General features: G+C 40.2%; 1 protein-coding gene across 2 annotated transcripts in view; it reads right to left on the bottom strand.

Annotated features, from left to right (window-relative positions):
• Window positions 1–9429: 9429 nt before the first annotated feature.
• LOC110312370 (zinc finger protein 14-like) overlaps window positions 9430–23043 on the bottom strand; it is a 24587-nt gene continuing 10973 nt past the window's right edge. For both annotated transcript variants that reach the window (XM_021185918.2, XM_029471069.1), the window contains exons 2-4: window positions 18230–18356; window positions 18009–18069; window positions 9430–16001 (exon numbers count right to left, since the gene is read on the bottom strand). In XM_021185918.2, coding sequence (XP_021041577.1) covers window positions 14846–16001; window positions 18009–18069; window positions 18230–18356 — 1344 coding nt within the window. In that variant the 3' untranslated portion in view covers window positions 9430–14845. The remainder of the gene's footprint in view (window positions 16002–18008; window positions 18070–18229; window positions 18357–23043) is intronic.

Below are 23043 nucleotides of genomic sequence, written 5' to 3'. Positions count from 1 at the left end.
CAGGCTGCTTTATCACAGCCCAGCCCATCCCACACCTAACCTGGGTCCTGTGATTTGAACTCAAAGGTCCTCTGCAAGCACAATATGCACTGTTAACTATTGGGCTGTGTCTGCTCAGCATGTACATACTCAGTAGGACAAAACTACAAGCTTTCAAGGGGGAAATAGGAGTGAAGCAAATGATACATTGTTTATATGTACATAAGCTGTTGTCACAAATCTGATCCTGATAGGCAAGCAGATAAGGTCCTTCTCAATACTGGCTGTCATTTGTCTAAGAATTTCATAAATTCATTGTTTTTGATTGCTGAGTACTACTCCATTGTGTAAATGTACCACACTTTCTGTATCCATTCCTCTGTTGAGGGGCATCTGGGTTCTTTCCAGCTTCTGCCTATTATAAATACGGCTGCTATGAACATAGTGGAGCATGTGTTCTTATTAAAAGTTAGAACAACTTCTGGATATATGCCCAGGAGACGTATTGCTGGATCTTCCTGTAGCACTATGTCCATTTCTCTGAGGAACCGCCAGACTGATTTCCAGAGTGGTTGTATAAGCTTGCAATCCCACCAACAATGGAGGAGTGTTCCTTTTTCTCCACATCCTTGCCAGCATCTGCTGTCACCTGAATTTTTGATCTTAGCCACTCTGACTGGTGTGAGGTAGAATCTCAGGGTTGTTTGATTTGCATTTCCCTGATGATTAAGGACGTTGAACATTTTTTCAGGTGTTTCTCAGCCATTCAATATTCCTTAGTTGAAAATTCTTTGTTTAGCTCTGCACCCCATTTTTTAATAGGGTTATTTGAATTTCTGGAGTCCATCTTCTTGAGTTCCATATATATATATATATATATATATATATATATATATATATATCCCCTATCTGATTTAGGATTGGTAAAAATCCTTTTCCAATCTGTTGGTGGTCTTTTTGTCTTATTGACAGTGTCTTTTGCCTTACAAAAGCTTTGCTATTCTATGAGGTCCCATTTGTCGATTCTCGATCTTACAGCACAAGCCATTGCTGTTCTGTTCAGGAATTTTTCCACTGTGCCCATATCTTCAAGGCTTTCCCCCACTTTCTCCTCTATACGTTTCAGAGTCTCTGGTTTTATGTAGTTTCTTGTCCACTTAGACTTGAACTTTGTACAACGAGATAAGAATGGATCAATTTGCATTCTTCTACATGCTAACCACCAGTTGACCCAGCACCATTTGTTGAAGATGCTGTCTTCTTTACATTGGATGGTTTTAGCTCCTTTGTCAAACAAAGATCAACTGACCATAGGTTTGTGGGTTCATTTCTGGGTCTTCAATTCTATTCTATTGATCTACCTGTATGTCGTTGTACCAGTACCATGCAGTTTTTATCACATTTGCTCTGTAGTACAGCTTGAGGTCAGGCACGGTGATTCCACCACAGAGAGGTTCTTTTATTGTTGAGAATATTTTTTGCTATCCTAGGTTTTTTGTTATTTCAGATGAATTTTCAAATTGCCCTTTCTAACTTTGTGAAGAATTGAGTTGGAATTTTGATGGGGATTGCACTGAATCTGTAGATTGCTTTCCGCAAGATAGCAATTTTGACTATGTTAATCCTGCCAATCCATGAGCACGGGAGATCTTTCCATCTTCTGTGATCTTTGATTTCTTTCTTCAGAGACTTGAAGGTCTTATCATACAGATCTTTCACTTCCTTAGTTAGAGTCACACCAAGGTATTTTTTTATTATTTGTGAGTATTGTGAAGTGTGTTGTTTCCCTAATTTCTTTCTCAGCCTGTTTATCCTTTGTGTAAAGAAAGGCCACTGATTTGTTTGAGTTAATTTTATATCTAGCTACTTCACTAAAGCTGTTTATCAGGTTTAGAAGTTCCCTGGTGGAATTTTCGGGTCACTTATATATACCATCATATCATCTGCAAATAATATTTTGACTTCTTCCTTGCTAATTTGTATCCCCTTAATCTCCTTTCGTTGTCTAATTGCTCTGGCTAGGACTTCTAGTACTATATTGAATAGGTAGGGAGAGAGTGGGCAGCCTTGTCTAGTCTCTGATTTTAGTGGGATTGCTTCAAGTTTCTCTCCATTTAGTTTGATGTTGGCTACTGGTTTGCAGTATATTGCTGTTATTATGATTAGGTATGGGCCTTGAATTCCTGATCTTTCCAAGATTTTTATCATGAATGGGTGTTGGATTTTGTCAAATGCTTTCTCAGCATCTAAGGAGATGATCATGTGGTTTTTGTCTTTGAGTTTGTTTATATAGTGGATTATGTTGATAGATTTCCGTATATTAAACCAGCCCTGCATCCCTGGTGATAGATTTCCGTATATTAAACCAGCCCTGCATCCCTGGTGATAGATTTCCGTATATTAAACCAGCCCTGCATCCCTGGTTCTTTCTCTTTTTTAAAACTGAATCCAGTGACCCAAGTGGGGCGATGCATGCCTTTAATCTCAGCATTCAAAAAGGAGAAATAAAAAGATCTGAGAGAGCCGGATGTGGTGGCACACGCCTTTAATCCCAGCACTTGGGAGGCAGAGGCAGGCAGATTTCTGAATTCGAGGCCAGCCTGGTCTACAAAGTGAGTTCCAGGACAGCCAGGGCTAAACAGAGAATCCCTGTCTCAAAAAGCCAAACAAACAAATAAAAACAAAAACAAAAACAAAAAAACCCAAAAAGATCTGAGAGCTCATAGCCTACATAGAGAAGTAGAAAGATTTCTGAGAGCCTGATCTACATAGTAAGTTCCAGGTCAGCCAGGGCTACAAAGTGAAATTCTTTCTCAAAAGCAGAACTGTCACAAGCAAGAAGAGAGATATGCGTAGTAAGTATAACAAATGTTATATTTTATTATGTTGAGAGTCATCATACAATTTTCACTAAATTCCTAACTACAGTCCTAAGTCTATCTCCCCATGGCTGCTCACCTGTGGAACAAATCTTACCTGAAGGCCAGGTCCAGTTTCTAACAGAAATTTATGATTTGAGGGTCAGGATCCTGGGAGAGACTCTCCAGCTGCAGGACAGATTAAGGTGCCATCTCCCCAGCTGTGCAGAGCCAAGCACTGTTCTTAGTCTCTGCTTATATAATGTCCAGTGGGCATCACTGGGTCTTAGATTGTGTCTGGTTATTTTGAATGAGTGATGTCATTGAGTTCTGCTTATCAGATTCAGTCTTGGGTGTAGCTATTTGACTAAGCTATTTTTACATGTCTAAAAGACCTTTTTCTATTCTTATTACAAAATCAAACCAAAACACTGAGGTCAATTAATGCTGCTCAGCAGTGCATGGGTGTGGGGCCATTCATTGGAGAGAGCATGGCCAACCTACCAGAGGCTACACTCTTGAAAAATAACTGACTCATCTTTCTGTACTAGCCCTCCACTTACAATAACTCCTAGAGGTGTACGAGCCTCATGTGCCCCTCCACCATACATCTTAGAAAGTCAACTGGCTTGATCTTGTGCAGGTAACCACAGTTGCTGAGCGTTCATGAGTGCAGTGGTCATGAAATAGTGTTTTGTCCTGGCTATTAGCATTCTTTTTTTTTTTGGTGGTGGTTTTTGGTTTTTGGTTTTTTGAGACAAGGTTTCTCTGTATAGCCTTGGCTGTCCTGGAACTCACTCTGTAGACCAGGCTGGCCTCGAACTCAGAAATCAGCCTGTCTCTGCCTCCCAAGTGCTGGGATTAAAGGCGTGAACCACCACTGCCTGGCAGTTATTAGCATTCTTAATAGATCCCAGTTAATAATTCTTATCAGAACCATAACACAGATTTCCTCCCATTCTGTATTCTGCCTCTCTAAATTGCTTATTGTTTCCTTTGTTATACAGACACTTTTTAATTTCATGAATTCCCTTTGTCAAATTTGGACATTATCTCCGATACTGTTGAAATCCTATTTAGAAAATCCTTGGTTGGGCTAGAGAAATGGCTCAGTGGTTAAGTGCATGTACTGTTCTAACAGAGAACCCATTCCCAGTACTCACATCAGATGGCTCACAACTATCTGTAACTCATTTCTGTCCTTTCCTGGCACATGTGCACTTGCCCACTGTGGTGGTTTGAATAGGTATGGTCCCCATAGATTCATGTGTTTGAATACTTGGCCATAGGGAATGGCATTACTTATTGGAAGAGGTATAGTCTTGTTAGAAAAAGTGTGTCACTGTGAAATTGGGGCTTCGAAGTCTTAAATGCTCAAGCTACACCCAGTGTGAAACACATTCCTCCTGGCTGCCTTAGGATCAAGATATAGAACTCTCACCTCCTTCTCCAGCACCATGTCTGCCTGGATGCTGCCTTGCTTCCCTCACATGATGATAATGGACTAAACCTCTGAAACTGCAAACCAGCCCCAATTAAATATTTTTCTTTATAAGAGTTGCCTTGGTCATAGTGTCTCTTCTTCACAGCAATGAAACCCTAACAAGACACCCACAAACAGACATAAACACACAACTTAGAATAATAAAAATAAATCTTAAAAAAAAGATAACGTGGTTGATTGGACCTATATCTAGAAGGACTTTGCCTATGTTTTGCTATTGGAGTTTCAGAATTTCTGGTCTTATATTAAGGTTTCTGATGCATTTTGAGTTAATTTTATGCAGATTGAGAGAGATAAGCACAACTTATTTTTCTACATGTACCTATTCAATTATCTCAACACTGTTTTTTTTGTTTAAGGCTGTTTTCCAATATATGTTTTGAAAAAACTTTGTTGGGGCTGAAAAACTAGTTCACTGGTTAAGAGTACTTACTGCTTTTGCAGAGGCCCTGAATGTGCTTCCCAGACTCAAATTGGATGGCCTAAAACTACCTGTATGTAACTCTAGCTCCGGGGGATCTAATATCCACTTCTGGACTCTCTGGGAACCTGTACTCATGTATACATATACATACATATATCTATGAATAAAAATAAAATAAATCCAAAGAGAAACCCAATGAGCCCTTTACATGGGTACTGTGATCAGTCATTATGATTGTGGAGCAAGCATTTCTAACCAGCAAGACATCTCTCCATGCCCCTCCCACTCGGTTAGAGATCAAACCCATTTGCACATGCCAAACAACTTCTTCAGCACTGAGCCATACCTCCAGTCCTTTATCAACTGCTAATGGAGCGAGTCTAGGTCTATAGTGTGATTCTTACCCTTCCTCTTAGAAATGGATGTGGGATATTTTAGGAGTCAGTAGATTTAGTGCCTATGAACTTCACCCTGAAAGAGTGAGTTGTTCTGGATCCTCCCTGTAAGAGATTCTACAGAGAAGTGATTCAGGAAACCTTCAGAAACTTGACTTTTACAGGTGAGAATGAGTTGCCTAGTATCTTCTTAGTTAATCATTTGGAAAAGTTCTCTGTGATGCCCAGTGATTTGAAACATGGAAAAATAACATTTTAGTGAATATTTCAGGAATCATCACTTTATGCTATGAATGCAGAGAAAATATATGGGTTTTCTGTAATGTAATAATTTGTGACTTCTGAATCTTCACTTTAGGAAAAATTCTAGAAGACTTGACCATTGAAGATAAATACAAAATTGTCTGGAAAAACTAAGGTAATTTCCACTTAAGAGAGAAAGCAATGTTCTCCAATAAATCTGGTGTGACAGGAAACTTGAAAAATAAGCAAGAGATCGTAATAAGCCCAGGTGAGGGGCAGGGCCAGCTTTCCCAAGTGTGATGGCCTGGCAAGGGGGTGGCCAGCTCAGCACTGTGCCTCAAGTGGCAGTCCACACCAGGGACATCTGCCTCAAGTTTGGTGGTAACACAGACCTAGGACATCAATATAAATGCCAGCTGCCATAGGATTACAGACCCAAGGCATGGCCCTCAGCAGCAGCAAGGGCCCCGATGTCCCCATGGCCTCAGGGGGCAGCGCTGGTCACTCAGATGAATATGTCCCCGAGGGAGCTCAGATCTCAGATGTCTGTTGATTTATTATTATATTAATATAGACTCATAAAATTAATATGACAGCAGTTATTCCTTAACCAGATTATTCCTCAATAACCATATAGAAAGACTAAGATTTATTAAAATGCCCAACTTGAGACCCATCCCATTGGCAAGCACCAATCCCTGTCACTATTAATGATACTTCGTTATTTTTGCAGACAGGAGCCAAATACTGAACAATTATTATGCCATTCTATACCTTCAAGCTAGTCAGGCTTCCTCCCAGAAAATATTCTCAAATTATTTGCATTTTTCATCCTTTTTTGATCCAGCTCTCTTCTCCTCATGCTGCCTCAACGCTCCTTGTGGCTCCCTCTTCCCCTTCCTAGAATTGGAAATCTCACCTTATTCTCCCTAAAGCTCTGAATTGGCTCTTTGGCTTTTATTGCTAAGGCAGAGAATGAACAAATGACAATGTTTATAAAAGCTTGAGAAAGGAGCATCTAAGAATAAACATAACACAGGACAGCCAGGGCTACACAAAGAAACCTTGTCTCGAAAAACCAAAAATAATAAATAAATAAATAAATAAATAAATAAATAAACATAACAACGTTACGTCTAGATTGCAACAAAATATGAATATGAGAAATCAGCTTTTCAGTAACACAAGGATAGGGCATTTCCAGGACGAGACAGAGACCTCAGATAAAGGAAGCACCCAAGAACCAATGGAGGTGACCTTAGCTGTGACCAACTATATTGGGGATATAGAACCTGAAGAGGCCACCTCTTAAAGCCAGGCAGGAACCACAGTAGAGCAATAAAGGCACCAACACACCTACAAAACGTTTAACCCCAAATTTATCCTGTCTACAAGAAATACAGGCACAGGGAATGGAACACAGACTGAATGAATGGCCAACCAATAACAGGCCCAACTTGAGACCCATCCCATGGGCAAGCACCCATCCCTGTCACTATTAATGATACTGTGTTATGTTTGCAGACAGGAACAAGTTGTTCTTTAAGAGGACCCACCCAACAGCTGACTCAGACAGATACAGACACCCACAGTCAAACAGTGGATGGAGCTTGGGGACTCTTATGGAAGAACAAGAGGAAGGATTTCAGCCTCTAAGGAATAAGACGGCCACAAGAAGACCAATAGAGTCAACTAACCTGGACTCTTGGGGCTCTCAGAGTCTGAACCACCAACCAAAGAACATACATGGGCTGGACCTAGGCCTCCCCACACATAGTGCACCAGTTATGCACCTTGGTCTTACATGTGGGTCCCAAACAACTAGAGCAGGGGCTATTCCAAAAGCTGCTGCCTATATGTGGGATATGATCCTCTAACTGGGATGCCTTGTCTGGCCTCAATGGGAGAGGAAGTGCCTAGCCTTGTAGAGACTTGAAATGCCAGGGCTAGGGGGATATCCAGGGGACTCCACCCACTCACAGGAAAAGGGGAGGGAAATGGTGGAAGGATTGTTGGAGGGGGTGACCAGAAGGGGGCAGTGAGCAGGATGTACAGTGAATACGTATAAACAAACAATCAAACAAACAAACAAATAATAAAGTTAAATAAAAAAGAAAACAAAGGATAACCTTTATACAGTGCATAAAAACATTTTGTCTACAGACATCTACATGGTGTCCAGCAGCAGCCCAGACCACAGACATCCACTTGGTCTTTGGTGGTAACAGACATTGACACAGATACCAGTTGCAGCAGCATCAGAGACTCAGATACAGCCCTTGGTGGCAGCCCTTGGGTCAGGACCTCCTCCTATCTGCCTGTTCCTTGCTGCTGTGTGCCTCTAGTTACACCTTTCTCCACATTGTATGAACTTCTAGGCTTCACTTTCTCTTCTGCATCTCCACTGGATACTCCATTCTTCCCATCTTTCTATCACGCATTCATCCATTGTAGTAGCACCCATGGTAGGTGCCTTTCTTCCATCCCAGGCAGGTGTCTTTCTGGAGGCTGGTGTGGCTGGGGTGGCCACTTGGGTCCTTTCTTAGATTTTAAATGTTAATTTTTAAAGATGTATGTATGTATATGTGCATGTGATAGCCAAGAAGCCAGGATAGGGTATCAGATTCCTTCCCAGAGTGGTTGTGAGTTGCCCAATGTGGGTGCTGAGAATCTATCTCTGCTCTTCTGTATAAGACCAACTAGTGTTCTTAATTCTCTGAGCCATCTCTCCAGTTCCCTTTTGTGTTTTAAAGTTTTATCTCTCTTCGTTTTTCATTTATATTTCCTGCAAGCACACTTAGTACATGTGCTTTAAACTTAAAACACACACACACACACACACACAGATAACCTTTACACAGTGCATAAAAACGTTATGCCTACAGACATCTACATGGGTGTCCAGCTACGTGATGTCTGGTTTAGGTATGAGTCAGATGACTCAGAGAGAGAGACTGGCGGAGATGTTATTGAACAGTACAAAAGCTAGTTCATATGGACCATGATGAAGCCACAGTACCAGAAGTAGCCATTAGCTATTAAGGAATATAACCCATAGAGACCCTGAATAACAGAAGCTGTGGTGTATGGTAAAGGGAAACAGACCCGCCACCATCCATCCCTTGAGGCAGCTGAATAGCTCAATTTATTTTCCTATTGTCTGCTTTCCAGGTGGCATCTCTCATGAGAAGTGTTTCAAAGTGTGTGGGAGCACCTGCATCTTTTTTATATTTTTCCACAGCTCAGTGAACTCATTCATACCGTTTTGCTTTAAGATGTGCCAGGTTTCCTAGCACTGAACAAGTTTATCAGAAGGTCCAGCTACAGCAAAAGTCCTTAGAAAACCCTAAGGGGATGGTGGAGACTGGGGGGAGGGAATGTGGAAGGGGGCACTGGGAAGAGGGGGCCTGCAATTGGAATATAATATGAATAAATTAATGGTAAAAAAGAAAACCCTAAACCTGAAGTAATTATTATACAAGAACATGGAATGTTGGTGATGCTTGCTTTCATGAGTGTGGTAGCATATGCATCTAATCCCAGCAAAGGAGACAGAGGCAGATACAGGCAGGTGTTTATGAGTTGGAGCCCAGCCTGGTCTGCATAATGAGTTCCAGGCCAGGTAGAGCTACAAAGTGAGACCCTATCTCAAAAATAAACAGATGAATAAATATTAATAAATGTTTAAGGATGACCACGATATACTTATTAAATAAGTAGTTAGACACTGACCACAAGTGGTGGTATTTTTGTTTCTTCATAGGCTTCTATCCTAACAATTTACCTAAACATACTGCCCTCATATGGTGTGGAACCAAAAGAGAGGCCAGTGTTGTTACAGACCCATACTGTCACTCACTGTTACTAAGTCTCCATACCGTACAAGAATACATTTCTGTTCTTTAAGCCTAATGTAAGGAGCTACATTGTCATAACTGTTACATTTTCATATCATATAAGAATATGTTTGTTTTCTAAGCCTCTGGCAATTTATGCTTTTCAACCAATAAATATGTATCCCCATGATGTAAAAATACCCTTTGCCTTACTCTGAACTCCTGAACCTGTGATAATGACTGCCCTTTTGCCTTATGAAGATGTGTCTTCCCAGATACCTCGGTGACTCCCCTTCCATATGGTGTAGTCTTTCACTATGCTTATTGCCTCCTTCCTAAAAACCAACTATCCTGGCAGCCGTTCTGCATGGCATTTATTCACCTCACAGGCAGCCCTGAGCCCTAAGTCCTCCAGTCTTCTGTCCAGGTATGAACAGCCAATTATCTTGGCAGTTCTTTTCTATCAACCCTAACCCTTCCCCATAAAAGGAACCCCCCAAAACCAGTGAGAAGGTGCTCTCTGAAATCCCAGCTTTGGGAGAGGTAGCCAGCTGGTCAGTTCCAAATTTGGCTTGCTTTAGTCAGACAGTTGTGCAATTTTTTTTCAGGTCTAACAACAGACTTAAAAATTGTTATAGTAATACTAAGAAGTAAGTGAATACTCTATTTAGGAGTATTTTAGCAGAAAGAAGGATGCTCAGTGACTCACACTAGTCTTTGTTTATGGAGGTTTTTTATTTTAAGTGGTTGGGAAACAAAAATCACTGATCAGAAAATGCTATCAAGGGGCTGGAGAGATGGCTCACTGCTTACGAGTGCAATTTTTTGTAGTTTCCTTTCTGTTGCAATAGAATGCAGACCAAAACCAACAACAAAAACTTGGGAGTGGAAAAGACTTAGGATATTTCATGCCAAAACAGAAAATAAACCAATACACCACTGTTGCTGAGGCCCCAGATTCAGTTCCTAGCACTCGCATCAGGTGACTCACAACTGCCATGGTGACCAGGAGAGCCAACCCCGTCTTCTGATCTCTGCTGCCACAAACTCATGTGCACAACAGACACACACACATAAAAAAATATATATATATATAAGAAAATGCTATTGACTTTCAAAGGGCGACCTTAAACTGGATATCAATATGCAATGTACTTTTGGACGATCTTGATGCATTCAAATCAGATAGAGCACAACTCATCTTAATGAGCATAAAACTGCCATCACATCATACAGCAGCATGAAACATTCAGTTAATTAAGCTATTCAATGTGTCATTATCAAACAGGTGATTTTGTCCAACAGGTGTTATGGAAATGAGCTTGGCATTGCAGGTAGGAAGGCAGTTTCACAGCATGCTGTCACCAAGCAAAAGTGGGATTCATGGCTTCGATGAAAAAAAAAGAATTTCAGGCTGAGCCAGTGTAGATTTGGAGATTAAAATAGAAAGGTGCTCAAGGGAAGGAAATAATCTCTTTAAAGGTTGTTTAAACCCCCTTCATCCCTCCCCCCACCCTCTACAATTAACAAACCCTTTAAAAATACTTCTTAGAGAGTATAGTCCATGACAAAAGTTAAATGCTAAGGAATTGTTTGATAAACAAAGGTTGAGTGAGGCAGATTTCTGTGGGCAATTGTACAGATGTAGGAATGAGAGGCAAGTGCTAGAAATATGTCATTTTAGTCTTAAACACGAAAAGTTGTTTTCTTCTTCTTCTTCTTCCTTCTTTCGTGTTCTTCCACTTATGACACCGGGTCTCTCTGTGCAGACTAGGCTGGTCTTGAACTCATAGAGACCCTCCCAAATGCTGGGGGGTTAAAGATATGATCACCATGGCAGGCTTTTCAATTTGGGTTTAATCAATGGCATTTCAAGTTTCCTGCTTTTATTAGCAAAGAGAACCAGAGACTGTATGGGGGGGGGGGGTAGTGTTTTCTTTTCCATAATTTGCTCCTTTTGGCATGCTTCAATTTGAAGAGTTTCAAATTTAGCCTCAACTTAGCATTGAAGTTCAGTAATTTTCAATTTCAATTTATGGACTCATTTCATTGTGAGTTTATAAAAGCAAATATTACCAAATTTGAAGAACATTTGTATTTACTGGAAGACTGTTCAGAGTATCATAGGAAATACTTGAGTATCTAAGGTATAAAAGTTTAAACTAGTCCAGATGACTGGAATTAGCCATACACTCATAGGAACAGCATATTTTATGATGAGAAGTGTTAACACATTATATGCAAAAATATATAATTTTGCCCTGGGGCAACAGCTGTAGATAAAGGACTTGCCCAGTGAGATGACATGAGTTAAAACTCCTAAAACCCAGATGCAGCAATCGCATACCTGTTATCCCATATTTCTATGACAAGATAGGAGATGGAAGCAGGATCCCCCGAAGTTCACAGGCCAGCTAGCAGATGCAGCAGAAGCAAGAGACCCTGTCTCAGCAAGATGGAAGGTGGCAACTGACACTCAAAGCTGCCCTCTGACCTGCACACATGTTCTGCAGCATATACATCTTTACACACAGAGACTTTTAAAAAGTAGGTAGTTCTTAAGTAGTAGTATGGATCGAGATCAAATAACAAAACAAACCAAACAAACCCCCAAACATTCTGTACATGTCTTTGAAATTTGTAAAATTGATTAAATTTTGCAAAAGCTGAAAAAGAGCAAAATTTCTCTTTCAATTAGTCAGATCATATTAGGGTTTTCCAGAACCGAACCGAGAAAGTTATTAAAGAAGATATTTACTAGATCGTCACATATGATAGGGGCTGGTGATCCAACAATGGTTGGTTGTACCAGAGAAGTAGAGATCTTGGTAGCTGCCCACTCTGAAAAGCTAAATGCCTTGGGGGGCCCAATCTGAGGCCAAATACTGGAAGCTCCTAGAGAGTCACTAGAACTGAGTCCAAGTTAAGAGGAAAAAGACAGCAGAGGTTCATAGTAGCATCAATAGATACACTCACACCAAAAGGAAGGGACGTGTGTGCCTGCTGCTTTTCCTGAGACTTCATCTAGGACCATGTTGGGAGTTGCTACCCACACTGAATCTGTGTTTTCCCCTCCAAGTCACTGCCCTACATATCACTCCTTCTATGGAAATTTCCTCACCAATATACAGGTGCATTTCATCAGTCAAGTGAACCTAGATTATACACAATTTCTAAATAAAGATGCTAACAAAGTTATTTCACCTAACATGATTTTCATGTACAAATGAAAACATTGTTTCCACAGAATAGGTGCTAAAGTCCCTTAAGGAAAACGTATTCACTTATTATACCATAATTAAATATGACAATACATAGCAATACCCAGTATTATTAAATCAATAAATATATTACATGGTAAAAGAAGAGATTAAAGAAAACATGAATATCTATTTTATATGTGTGTATATTTCTTAGCTTCATTTCCTGTTGTGACAAAATATCCAGGTAAAAGCAACATAAAGGAAAGGGGGGGGCTAATTTGGCTTATAATTCCATCACTGTGGGGAGTCAATATGGCAGTAACTTGAGCATCTTTCACATCCATAGTCAAAAGCAGAGAACAGTGAATTAACACTTGTGTGCTTGTGCTCAGACAGTTAATACTCCACTTTTATATGCTTATAGATTCCAGTCAGGAACTGGCACTTCCAACAGTGGGTGAATCTTTCTATCTCATTTATGCAATCAAGATAACTGTCCACAGGAATTCTCAGGGGCCCATCTCACAGGTGATTCTAGATTTATCACATTGGCAATCAACACTATCAAGTACAAAAATAAACATATTCTTTTTTTTTGTTTTTGAGTCTATGCATCCCTGGCTGTTCTGAAACTCACTATGTCAACCAAGTTGGTCTTGAACTAACAGACTCATTTGCCTTTGCCTCCTGAGAGCTGGCATTAAAGGAATATGCCATCACACCCAGCCCAACATATATTCTCTTAATAAAATAAGACCCGATAAAATCAGAATCCTCACTTCTGTAACTGGACCCACAGGCATGCCATATTTATAAGTACCTTCTGATGTCATTTTGTATTTCTTCCTCTTCAGCAAGTGCTAAGCATTTTAATCTTTTTTAATTTTTAATTTAAAATAAATTTTGGTATAAAAAAAAACTTGTAAGTAACTAAAAACATCATCATACACCCAAATCAACTGGTTCTTTGCCTTGAGAAGTGATTCAAACTTGCATTCTTGAGTATCTGAGCCATTTATTACCCTGTTTGGACTGAGTTGTAGCTTCCCATGGGTTTTAATCAACAGACATGGCAATAAAAAGGAAATCCAGGAATAGACTTCCTTTCCTTGTATTCTAGTTTGAATTGTTATTGTTGTTGTTGCTAAAACACTGACCAAAATCAACTTGAGGAAAACGGATTTGTTTTAATTACACTTTACATTCCAACCGCAAGAGAAGCCAGGGTAGGAGAATCTCAAGGCAGGAACTTAGACCTTGAAAGTAGGATCTGAAGAAGAGACCTGAGTCTTGGCTTGCTCCTCGTGGCTCACTCAGCCTGCTTTCTTATACAGCACCTACCCAGGAGTTGCACTACCCACAGTAGCCCTGTCCCATACATCATTAATCAAACAAATGCCCCCACAGACTTGCCTACAGGTCAATCTAATGGCGATTTCTCTTACAGGTAACTCTAGCTTGTGTAAAGTAAACAAAAAATAATCAGAACATCTCCATTGCTGAATGGCAGTCTCATTCCCCACTGGTCAAGTGGAACCGTCACTCCAGTAACAATAACAATTTTTAGTTAACTCAAGGGCACAAGGAACCCAGAGTAAATGGGTGTGGTGTTAGGTATGTGTGGGTGTCTTAGCTTCCAGTTCAAAGGAATGGGTGGGTGTTCCTCCTGGTGGAACCATAATATCTACAGAACACGAAAAAAAAAATTTGCTGGTGAGTTATAGGGATGATTCCCACGCCCTCAAGTCCCGGACCCATAGGAGAAACAGTGCTGTATAAGATGCCAACTTAGAGCACATCCATTGTCCTGGAGAATCTTGTCCTAGCACCGTGAGCTCGTGCCAACTCATTTGTTGTTAAGATATTTGCTATAACGACATCTCAAAAGGCCATTTCACTATTCAAACAACCAAAATTCTTCAGAATGGTAGGGAACAGGGGAAAAAAAGATACTCTCTTGCTCCACTGCTTAAGCAAACTTCATAGAATTGTCATGCCACCATTTATTTACAAGAGTTAGACTTAGAAACAAATAGTTCAGATATCTATTTTAGTAATAAACTAATCAGTGTGATATAATTTTAGAAAAATTTCCTTCAGGTTATGTAATTTTTGGAGCATTCTACATAAATTACTTTGCATTGAACCTTTCATAATGTACATTTATGGTTGTCTACTACCTGAGGAATTTCACAGAATTTTAAAACAATTTCTTACAGTCAACCTTCTGAGCAAGTTTTGATATTGGGTGCATTTTTAGTTTGTTCTTTTGTTTGTTAATTGAAAAATATGACTAGTGGCAGCCCTCATAACTTTATATTGATACTTGTTTGCCTCACTAAACATTTTAACAATTTTTTATAGAAAGGGCATGCAATAAGGAGTCCTTCCCACATTTTACGCTTAGGAATTCTCTCTAGCATGGGTCTTTTCATGTATTCTAAGGGAACCACAACGAGTGAAGGCTTTCCCACACTGCTTACATATGTAGGGCTTCTCACCGGTGTGAATTTGCTCATGTCTCTGACAATCACCCAAAGCAGGAAAGGCTTTCCCACACTGCTTGCATGCATAGGGTCTTTCTCCACTGTGAATCCTTTCATGGCGTCGAAGGGAACTGTACCCACTGAAAGCTTTCCCACACTCCTTACAGTCATAGGGCTTTTCCCTAGTATGAATCCTTTCGTGGCGCTGAAGAGAACTCTGTATAGTGAAGGCTTTCCCACATTCCTTACATCTATAGGGCTTCTCTCCAGTGTGAATTCGTTCATGTATCCGAAAGGTACCAGAAGAGATGAAACCCTTCCCACACTGCTCACAGACATAGGGTTTCTCACCACTGTGGATTCTTTCATGATTTCGAAGGGAGGTACGAGTAGTGACAGCTTTATTACACAGGTTACAAACATAGAGTTTCTCTCCAGTGTGAGTCCGTTCGTGTACTCGACAGGTACTTGAAGAAATGAAACATTTGCCACAGTATTTGCATACATAGGGTTTCTCTCCACTGTGAATTCTTTCATGGCGTGGAAGTGAACTTTGGCCAGTGAAAGCTTTCCCACAATACTTACATACAAAGGGTTTCTCTCCGCTGTGAATCCTGTCATGACGTCGAAGGGAACCACGACTAGGGAAGGCTTTCCCGCAGTGGTTACATATGTAGGGTTTCTCACCAGTATGAGTTCTTTCATGTCTTCGAACCTTACTTGAAGAAGAAAAGGCTTTCCCACATTGATGACATTTATACGGCTTCTCAATGGCGTGGGGATTTTCATGTTTCAGATAGCACTCAGGATACATGAAGGTTTTTCCACATTCCCTAAATTTATAGAGACTGTCTTCACAGACCTCATATTCATATCGTTTATGTCCGGGTTGAAGAGGAATATGCATATTTAGGGGTGGAAGACCAATAAGTATGTCTTCGCATAAATTACTTTCACACCGTTTTACTCCGTGAGAGGTTTTCTTGTGCATGACAGTATCTGGAAACTCACTGAAGATCCCGTCACACCGTCTGCCTTCATTGGGTTCATACAATAATTCCACCAGTCCACGTCTGTAAAAAGTAGAAGGCACAGTACTCAGATCTCACTTATAAGTTACCAGTCAGGACAAGTGTTCATATTTCACATGGCTAGAATTCTTTAACATGAATGTGCTACATGTCCCACAGGATTTCCAGAGGACATATCATGTGAAAATGCTGGTATTCGTATAGATGTTAACACTTTTACCAAGTAAAATATTCTGCAAGCACTGAATGCTCATGCCATTATGCTTGCTTATTCACCTGTTTATTTTTCATTATTCATTTGTTCTGGAGTCTTGCTTCTTGCTGTGCTGCTTACGTTTGCCTTGAACTAACTGCCATCTATTGCTAGAACTGTAATTAGTCAGTCCTAAAGGTGCCTCTCTATGACACATATTCTTTAAACAAAATGCTTCTACAAAAATGCTTTCAGATTTTAAAATACTTGCATATATTCAGTATATTTTGAAGATGATAACCAGTGGAAAGAATACATTCCTTCAAGCTTTTAAATTATTATTACTGGGTAAGTAGAGGAGACTGTATAAAGGTCTTAGAGGAAAACTTGGTGGAGTCAATACACTCTTCATTTAAAAAAAAAAAAAAACCTCATACTCAAAGCCTGAAGATAATGTCATACATTTTCTACTTTTATTATTATTTAATGTTTAAAACAGTATTTATTTGTATTTTTAAAAAACTGTAAAGATTTGTTTTATTTTTAATTGTGTGTGTGTGTGTGTACATAAGTGTACTGTACTGTACTGTACCTGTACTGTACATTGTCTAAAACTGGAGTACAGATGTTTGCTAGCTGCTCCAACATGGATGCAGGAGACCCTACTCAGGGTCTCTGAAGAATGGTATTTGTGAGCTCAGTCCTCAGCCGGCTACATATCAGTGTGTGTGTGTGTGTGTGTGTGTGTGTGTGTGTGTGTGTGTGTGTGTGATGGGTGAGTACAGATGTGCCACTACCTCAATATAGATATCAGAGGACAACATGTAAGAGTTGGTTCTCTTGATTCACCATGCATGTTCTGGGATGGAACCACGGTCATTAGACTTAGTGGAAAGCACCTTTCCCTCCTGAGCCATCCTCACTAGTCCTGACTGTGTGAGGTGTGGTGTCTGCATGTGGTGGTCAAATGAGAATACCAGGGATCCTCTTCCATCACTTTCCATGTCAACCTCTTGAGACAGGGATCTCTTATTGGATCTGGAAGTCATGCTACCCTTCTCACCCTTTCAGCTTGGCTGATAGCCAGACAACCCTAGCTATAGCTCAGTCTTACCTTTAAAAAACCCGTGAGTGCTGGGGATCCCCAAACTCAAGTACTAATGCTCACACAGCACATGTTCGTACCCCCGATGCACTCTCTGTCCAGCCCATATCATTTTGTTTTGTTTTGTTTTCTTCCCAGATCATTTTTAATTTATTTATTCCTTTTACATACTGATCACTACTTCCACTCCTGGTCCCCTCCTTCCACAGTCTCTTCACCTACCCACTTCTCCTTCTCCTCTGAGAGGGTAGAAGACCCCCTGGGTACCCCCTGACCTTGGCACTTCAAGTCTCTACATAGCCCATATCATTTTAAAATAATTTTGTACATGAAACAAAATTTGTATATACTTGATGATCAGAAAATCAACTGTATCATCTTGTTAGTATATTCTTTCACCAACTCTCTATGAATTTTTATAAAAATTATTGGAGATTAAATTATTTTAAAGTTGGGTTTATTTTAAAATTTCTACATTCTTAAAAAATTCCTATTTATTTATTTATTTATTTATTTATATGTGTATAGGTGTTTTACTTGCATGAATGTCTGTGCAACACCTGCATGCAGTGCCTAAACAGGTCAGAAGTGCATGTCCGATCTCCTAGGACCGGAGTAATAGATGCTGGGTGCTGGAATCTAATCCTGGTTGTCTGAAAGAACAATGTTATTAACTACGAAGCCATCTATCTACCTTTCATTCCCAAATTATTAAGCAACATTCCTCTTATTTGGAGGGGACAAATTTTACCTTAGGTTTCTCCTAGAATCTTCATCAACATCTTTACTCCTCTGGACTTCCTCAATTTGTCCTAAAATGCAGAGCCAGAAAAAGTATTATGAAACCTACCTATAACAAGGAAATGCTTGGAATATTTATCACATGTACCCTTTATATCTTAAATCACTGAACAGCATTGGCAAGCAAAGCAGCTCTCTCATTGTTAAGCAAGGAAATGACCTTATCGTTACCTATAGCAATTAGGTTTTTGAAGGTTTCCTGCATCACATCTGTGTAGAGCTGCTTCTGGGAAGGATCCAGTAAATCCCACTCCTCCAAGGTGAAGTTCACAGCCACATCCTCAAAGGTTAGACAGTCCTAAAATATGCCATATCAGGGAGAAGAATGAGATTCACAGCACTGTAAAGTAGATACCTTCTCCAAGGAGTTCACAGGGTATGTGTTTCTCCAAAGGCCATGACACTCTCATTCACCATGCACACCCTCCACCTCTTACACGGCAATTCCTGTATTAGATTGGAACTCGTTGTTACAGAAATAAGAAATAACAGGACAGGAATAACAACTATGCTGCTGGGTCTTGCAATCCAGTAAGATTTTTTTTTTTTTTGTATACAGTTTAAGACCTCACAAGACCGTCCAGCTACTTAGTGCACACACAGCTAACACCAGCTATCCTGCATCCACATAGTCTTAGAAAGGACTCAATCCAAAGTGTGACTTTTGCTTTTGTCTATATATTGCTCTTGGAATGGATCTCAACAGACTGATAGCAAGGGGTGGGGACCTGTGCTTTTGTACACAATGTGTTAGTTGCTTAAGTCCTGCTTTCCCTTTAAATGCTTAAAAGTTCTTAACATGATCACGAGAGGGAGACCACTTGAGCATTCCCAAGCTGTTATGAGAATGATGGGCCTTTACTGAACTGCTCTGAGAGTAATTATCACTTTTTGTCACAATTTATTATAGTTCGATATATTTATTATGCCTGCACGAAGAGAAAACTTCTGGAAGGTACTGGGTTTCTTATGAAGTAACCACAGGCATTCTGGAGAGTAATTTACTAAGCTAATTTAGAAAAACATTACTTTTTAAAAATAAATTAGAAAATGTCAAACAATGAAATGATAGGAATGATGTCACAATTTTAGATGCAACACAATGAGTTCAAGATAGCACCCCCTCGAAAGTTTTTTTTTATTTTTTATTCAAGTAACTGCAAATAGAAACCAGGCTAGAAGAAATACCAGCCATCCTTCCCCATAGAACAAGGGGAGAAGGTGGTCCCTATACCCCTTTCCCACTAAAATAGACCCCCCTCTTTCCAAGTAGTGCTCAAAACTGCCCTATCAAAGTGGCAGAGCCCTATCTTCCCTGGGGTGGAGTAGTAACCAACCTGCTGCCCCTCAGCCCTGCTTTCCTGAGTGTCTTGGAGGGGAGAAAGCATTCAGAAGGGAGGATGAACACTTGGCGCTAGCAGTAGCAGCAATGGTAGGTGTCTAAGAATGAGTACTGAACAAAAAATCAACACAACTATCAAGAGGTTTCTGAACAGAAAAAAAAGGGGGGGACCAGAACCTTGGGGTGGGGGACAGGGAGGCACAAGTGGGCAAAACTAGTTCCTTAATGCCCCATTGGAGGAATGAAAAGAGCCCAGAGTACAACCAGAAGAAGTGAGTTAGCACCCCATTTGCCATAGGTGGAGAGAAGTCAGAGAATAGGGCCTTACCCTGGAGATAGGTGGTAACTCCCATCTGTCACCTCATTAGGTACTACCACAGGAGAGCAAAGTGGGTGGGGCTAGCATCTGTCTTATTTATTGTAGTCCAAGGAGCTTACCCAACCTAGTAAAGGATGTAGGTAAGGTGAAACAAAAATGATTGAGAGTCTCACCTGGTGACAATTTGGTGGGGTGCATGCTAGGATCTAAGTATCCTCTGCACTGACCACATCTGGTACTGTAAGGTCAGCCATGAAGCTTGTCAGAATAAGATGGGGCTAGGACCCCTTAAGGCCAGGGAATACTTCCAGGACCCTCTACAACAGCAGTTCTTATCCTGTGGGTCATACATCAGATATTCTACATAATCAAATATTTACATTAAGGTTCATAGCAGTAGCAAAATTATAGTTAGGAAATAGCAATAAAAATAATTTTATGGTTGGAAGTCACCAAAACATGAGGAACTGTATTAAAGGGATCCAGTATTAGGAAAGTTGAGAACCACTGTATTATAGGATCTGTCTGTCTGTTGAGTGTAAGGTCACAAGGTCTCACGGCAAAAAAAAAAAAAAAAAAATGCCTCCCTTGGATAAATAGCTTTAATAAAGCTCCTACTGGGAATACGCTTAAGAAGCTTGAGTCAAGCGAAGTTCACTGAATTGTCAGTGTGCCGTAGTCAGTGTCCATCCTGAGACGAGACCTATCACTAGCCCTTCTCTAGAGAGCAGTCAATCCACTCTCAGCTCATCTTAGGGGGCTGGTGTACATCCATCCACATGCGGTGCTACATGAAACAGTTGGAGGTAGCATCTCTGACATAAGCATCCTGAAAAGCTCATTCTGAATGGAGCGTGGGTTGTAACCAGGGAAACTCAGGAATACTGTGATCCTGCCCTTTATCCCATGAAGCAATACCAGATGTATGCTTTTTTTTTCCAATGTTCTTCAAGGCATTGAGGACAGACCTAGAGACTGACGAGGATTGGGGTGTAGAAGAATAATCTAGTACATAATTAGGTGCTTCAGTTGCTCTGTGCAGGGTTCTAGCAACCCAGTAGGGTTTGGATTCTTCCCACCATTTTTTGCAATAGTTAAAAAAAAAAAAAAAGGTCTAGAGCAATTACTACGTTGATCTGTCTTGGGTTCCTCTTCTGGGGGTAGGTAGCTTTGTGTATGTTGCATCTCCACAGGAAAAGTCTCTATACAACAATGACACAATCCTGTCTGACATGAGAGATGAGCATAATAATAATAATAATAATAATAATAATAAAGGTGGTTGTCTTCTTATGTGGAGGACATGTTCTAGGACATGCCTCAGTGTCTGACAGAAACAGTGGACAGTAGATAAACACATATGACAAAAAAACAGTACCATGCACCTTGCTATAAAAGCTTCAAGGAGCATCTTGTGCAGGAAGTTGGAGAGGAGGGAGCTGATGTTGAAGGAGCGCTTTTAGAAAGCTGCCCAGTAAATTTCCAGATGTAATAACGGAGTCTCTGATGGAAAGCTGAAACCAGTCTAGTACTATAGGCACTAGCTACCTAGTATATACACTCTCATTCCACCTGGCCTGTTACTCAGTATGCTGACCTGTATACTCATGAGAGACGCTCTGGTGGCCTGGCCTGTGGCTTCTGAGTGCTATAGCTCAGAGGAAGGTTAGAAGAAACCATCAAAGAGAAGATTAAAGACAATGCATATATTCTAGCTAACATTGATACTAAAGATACAGAATCTCGCCCTATGCTCCAGGTTTTTAAATTCGGATTTATACCCTGCTACAGTGCCTCGGTGGTTCTGGCAACTTGTTCTGTCTGTTGCTTGTGACAAATATGAGCAAAACATTCACTTCGACTGTAGTTTTCCTTATCAGTTCCACCAATCTCACAGGATTCCTGAAATATCCATGTGTAGTTTGTTTGTTTGTTTGTTTGTTTGTTTGTTTGTTTTAACAACATCTTCAAAAACATTTCTCCCTAATTTGAGGGTGCTACCCATTTCTCCTCTGGCCACAGAAGGCTATTTAAGGCAGAATCAAGTTTATAGAATCAAAGCATAAGAAGGAACTGAGGACAATTAAAGGCCATTTCAGGCAGATCCATATGTAGTGATAACAGAGTAGAGTATGACTAATATGTGGCAATGATGTTTAACTCAAAATACAATAACAACTACATGGGCCAAGTGGCACCCCCAAGAGAACATTACTTCCCAAGACCAACACATTAGCTGTAGGATTCCTACTAATGGGCATTCTTACTCTTCTTACGTTGATGCTAATCACACCATGAAAAGCCAATATTGTGCACTCACGCAACTCCACTAAATACTATTAGAAGATAGATAAAGTTCAACAATAGCTGTATTTAGGATGATAGACAGAGGGATACTGAAGGAGATGTTATTTCCATAAAGAAAAAGAACCTCAAGGGAAATAATTATAATTATGTAAACTAAGAAAATAGTAACTATGAAGATGAAAACAGAATTTAACACGTATAGTTTCTTCCAAATGAGGATAATGTGTATGGGGACCTGACCTTCCCACCCCCCAACACACACACAAAGACAAGTACACTCTTCAACAGAAGCTACCAAGTAGCAATTCTATTACTATTTTCCTCCACATTATACATTATGTTAAATGATTATTCCCTGCAAAATACAGCAAAACCTCAGTAGCAGAAAAGAGGGCTCTAAGTATATCATTTTTTATAAGCAATTTCATTTATTTTCCCTAGCAATATCATTAATTTATGTCTGAGAACTACTTATCTTTTAGAAATGTTTGCCCACATGTAACTTACTGCTTAAATTTAGGTTCTTACAACAAGCAAAGAAAAAAATTCCCTTACAACAAGAACTATCAAATCTTTGGTAAGACAATCAATCAGATGATCACACCGTAACCACAGTTCTCGCCTCACCTCCCACCCATTCCCAATTTCCTTTTTTACCAAACCCGCATGCCCAATTCTGGGATCAAAATTGTTAAGCTTTACTTCATTGAAGCATACACACACACACGCACACACACACTCACACCAAAATAGTTTGAAGAATCAACAATAGACTCACGTGTTTGAACACTTGGTCTTACACTATTGGCATTGTTGGGAAAGGTTGTGAAGCCTTGAGGAGGTGAAGTGGCTCCCTAGGGGAAGGCCTTGTGGGTTTTGGTTTTTGGTTTATTTTTGTTTTGTTTTTCGAGACAGGGTTTTTCTGTGTAGCCCTGGCTGTCCTGGAACTCACTTTGTAGACCAGGCTGGCCTCGAACTCAGAAATCCACCTGCCTCTGCCTCCCAAGTGCTGGGATT

Source organism: Mus caroli, chromosome 17 (assembly GCF_900094665.2).
Source record: "Mus caroli chromosome 17, CAROLI_EIJ_v1.1, whole genome shotgun sequence".
NCBI classification, from domain to species: domain Eukaryota; kingdom Metazoa; phylum Chordata; class Mammalia; order Rodentia; family Muridae; genus Mus; species Mus caroli.
The sequence above is the reverse complement of the archived record's forward strand: the minus strand, read 5'-3'. Positions and strand labels throughout refer to the sequence as shown.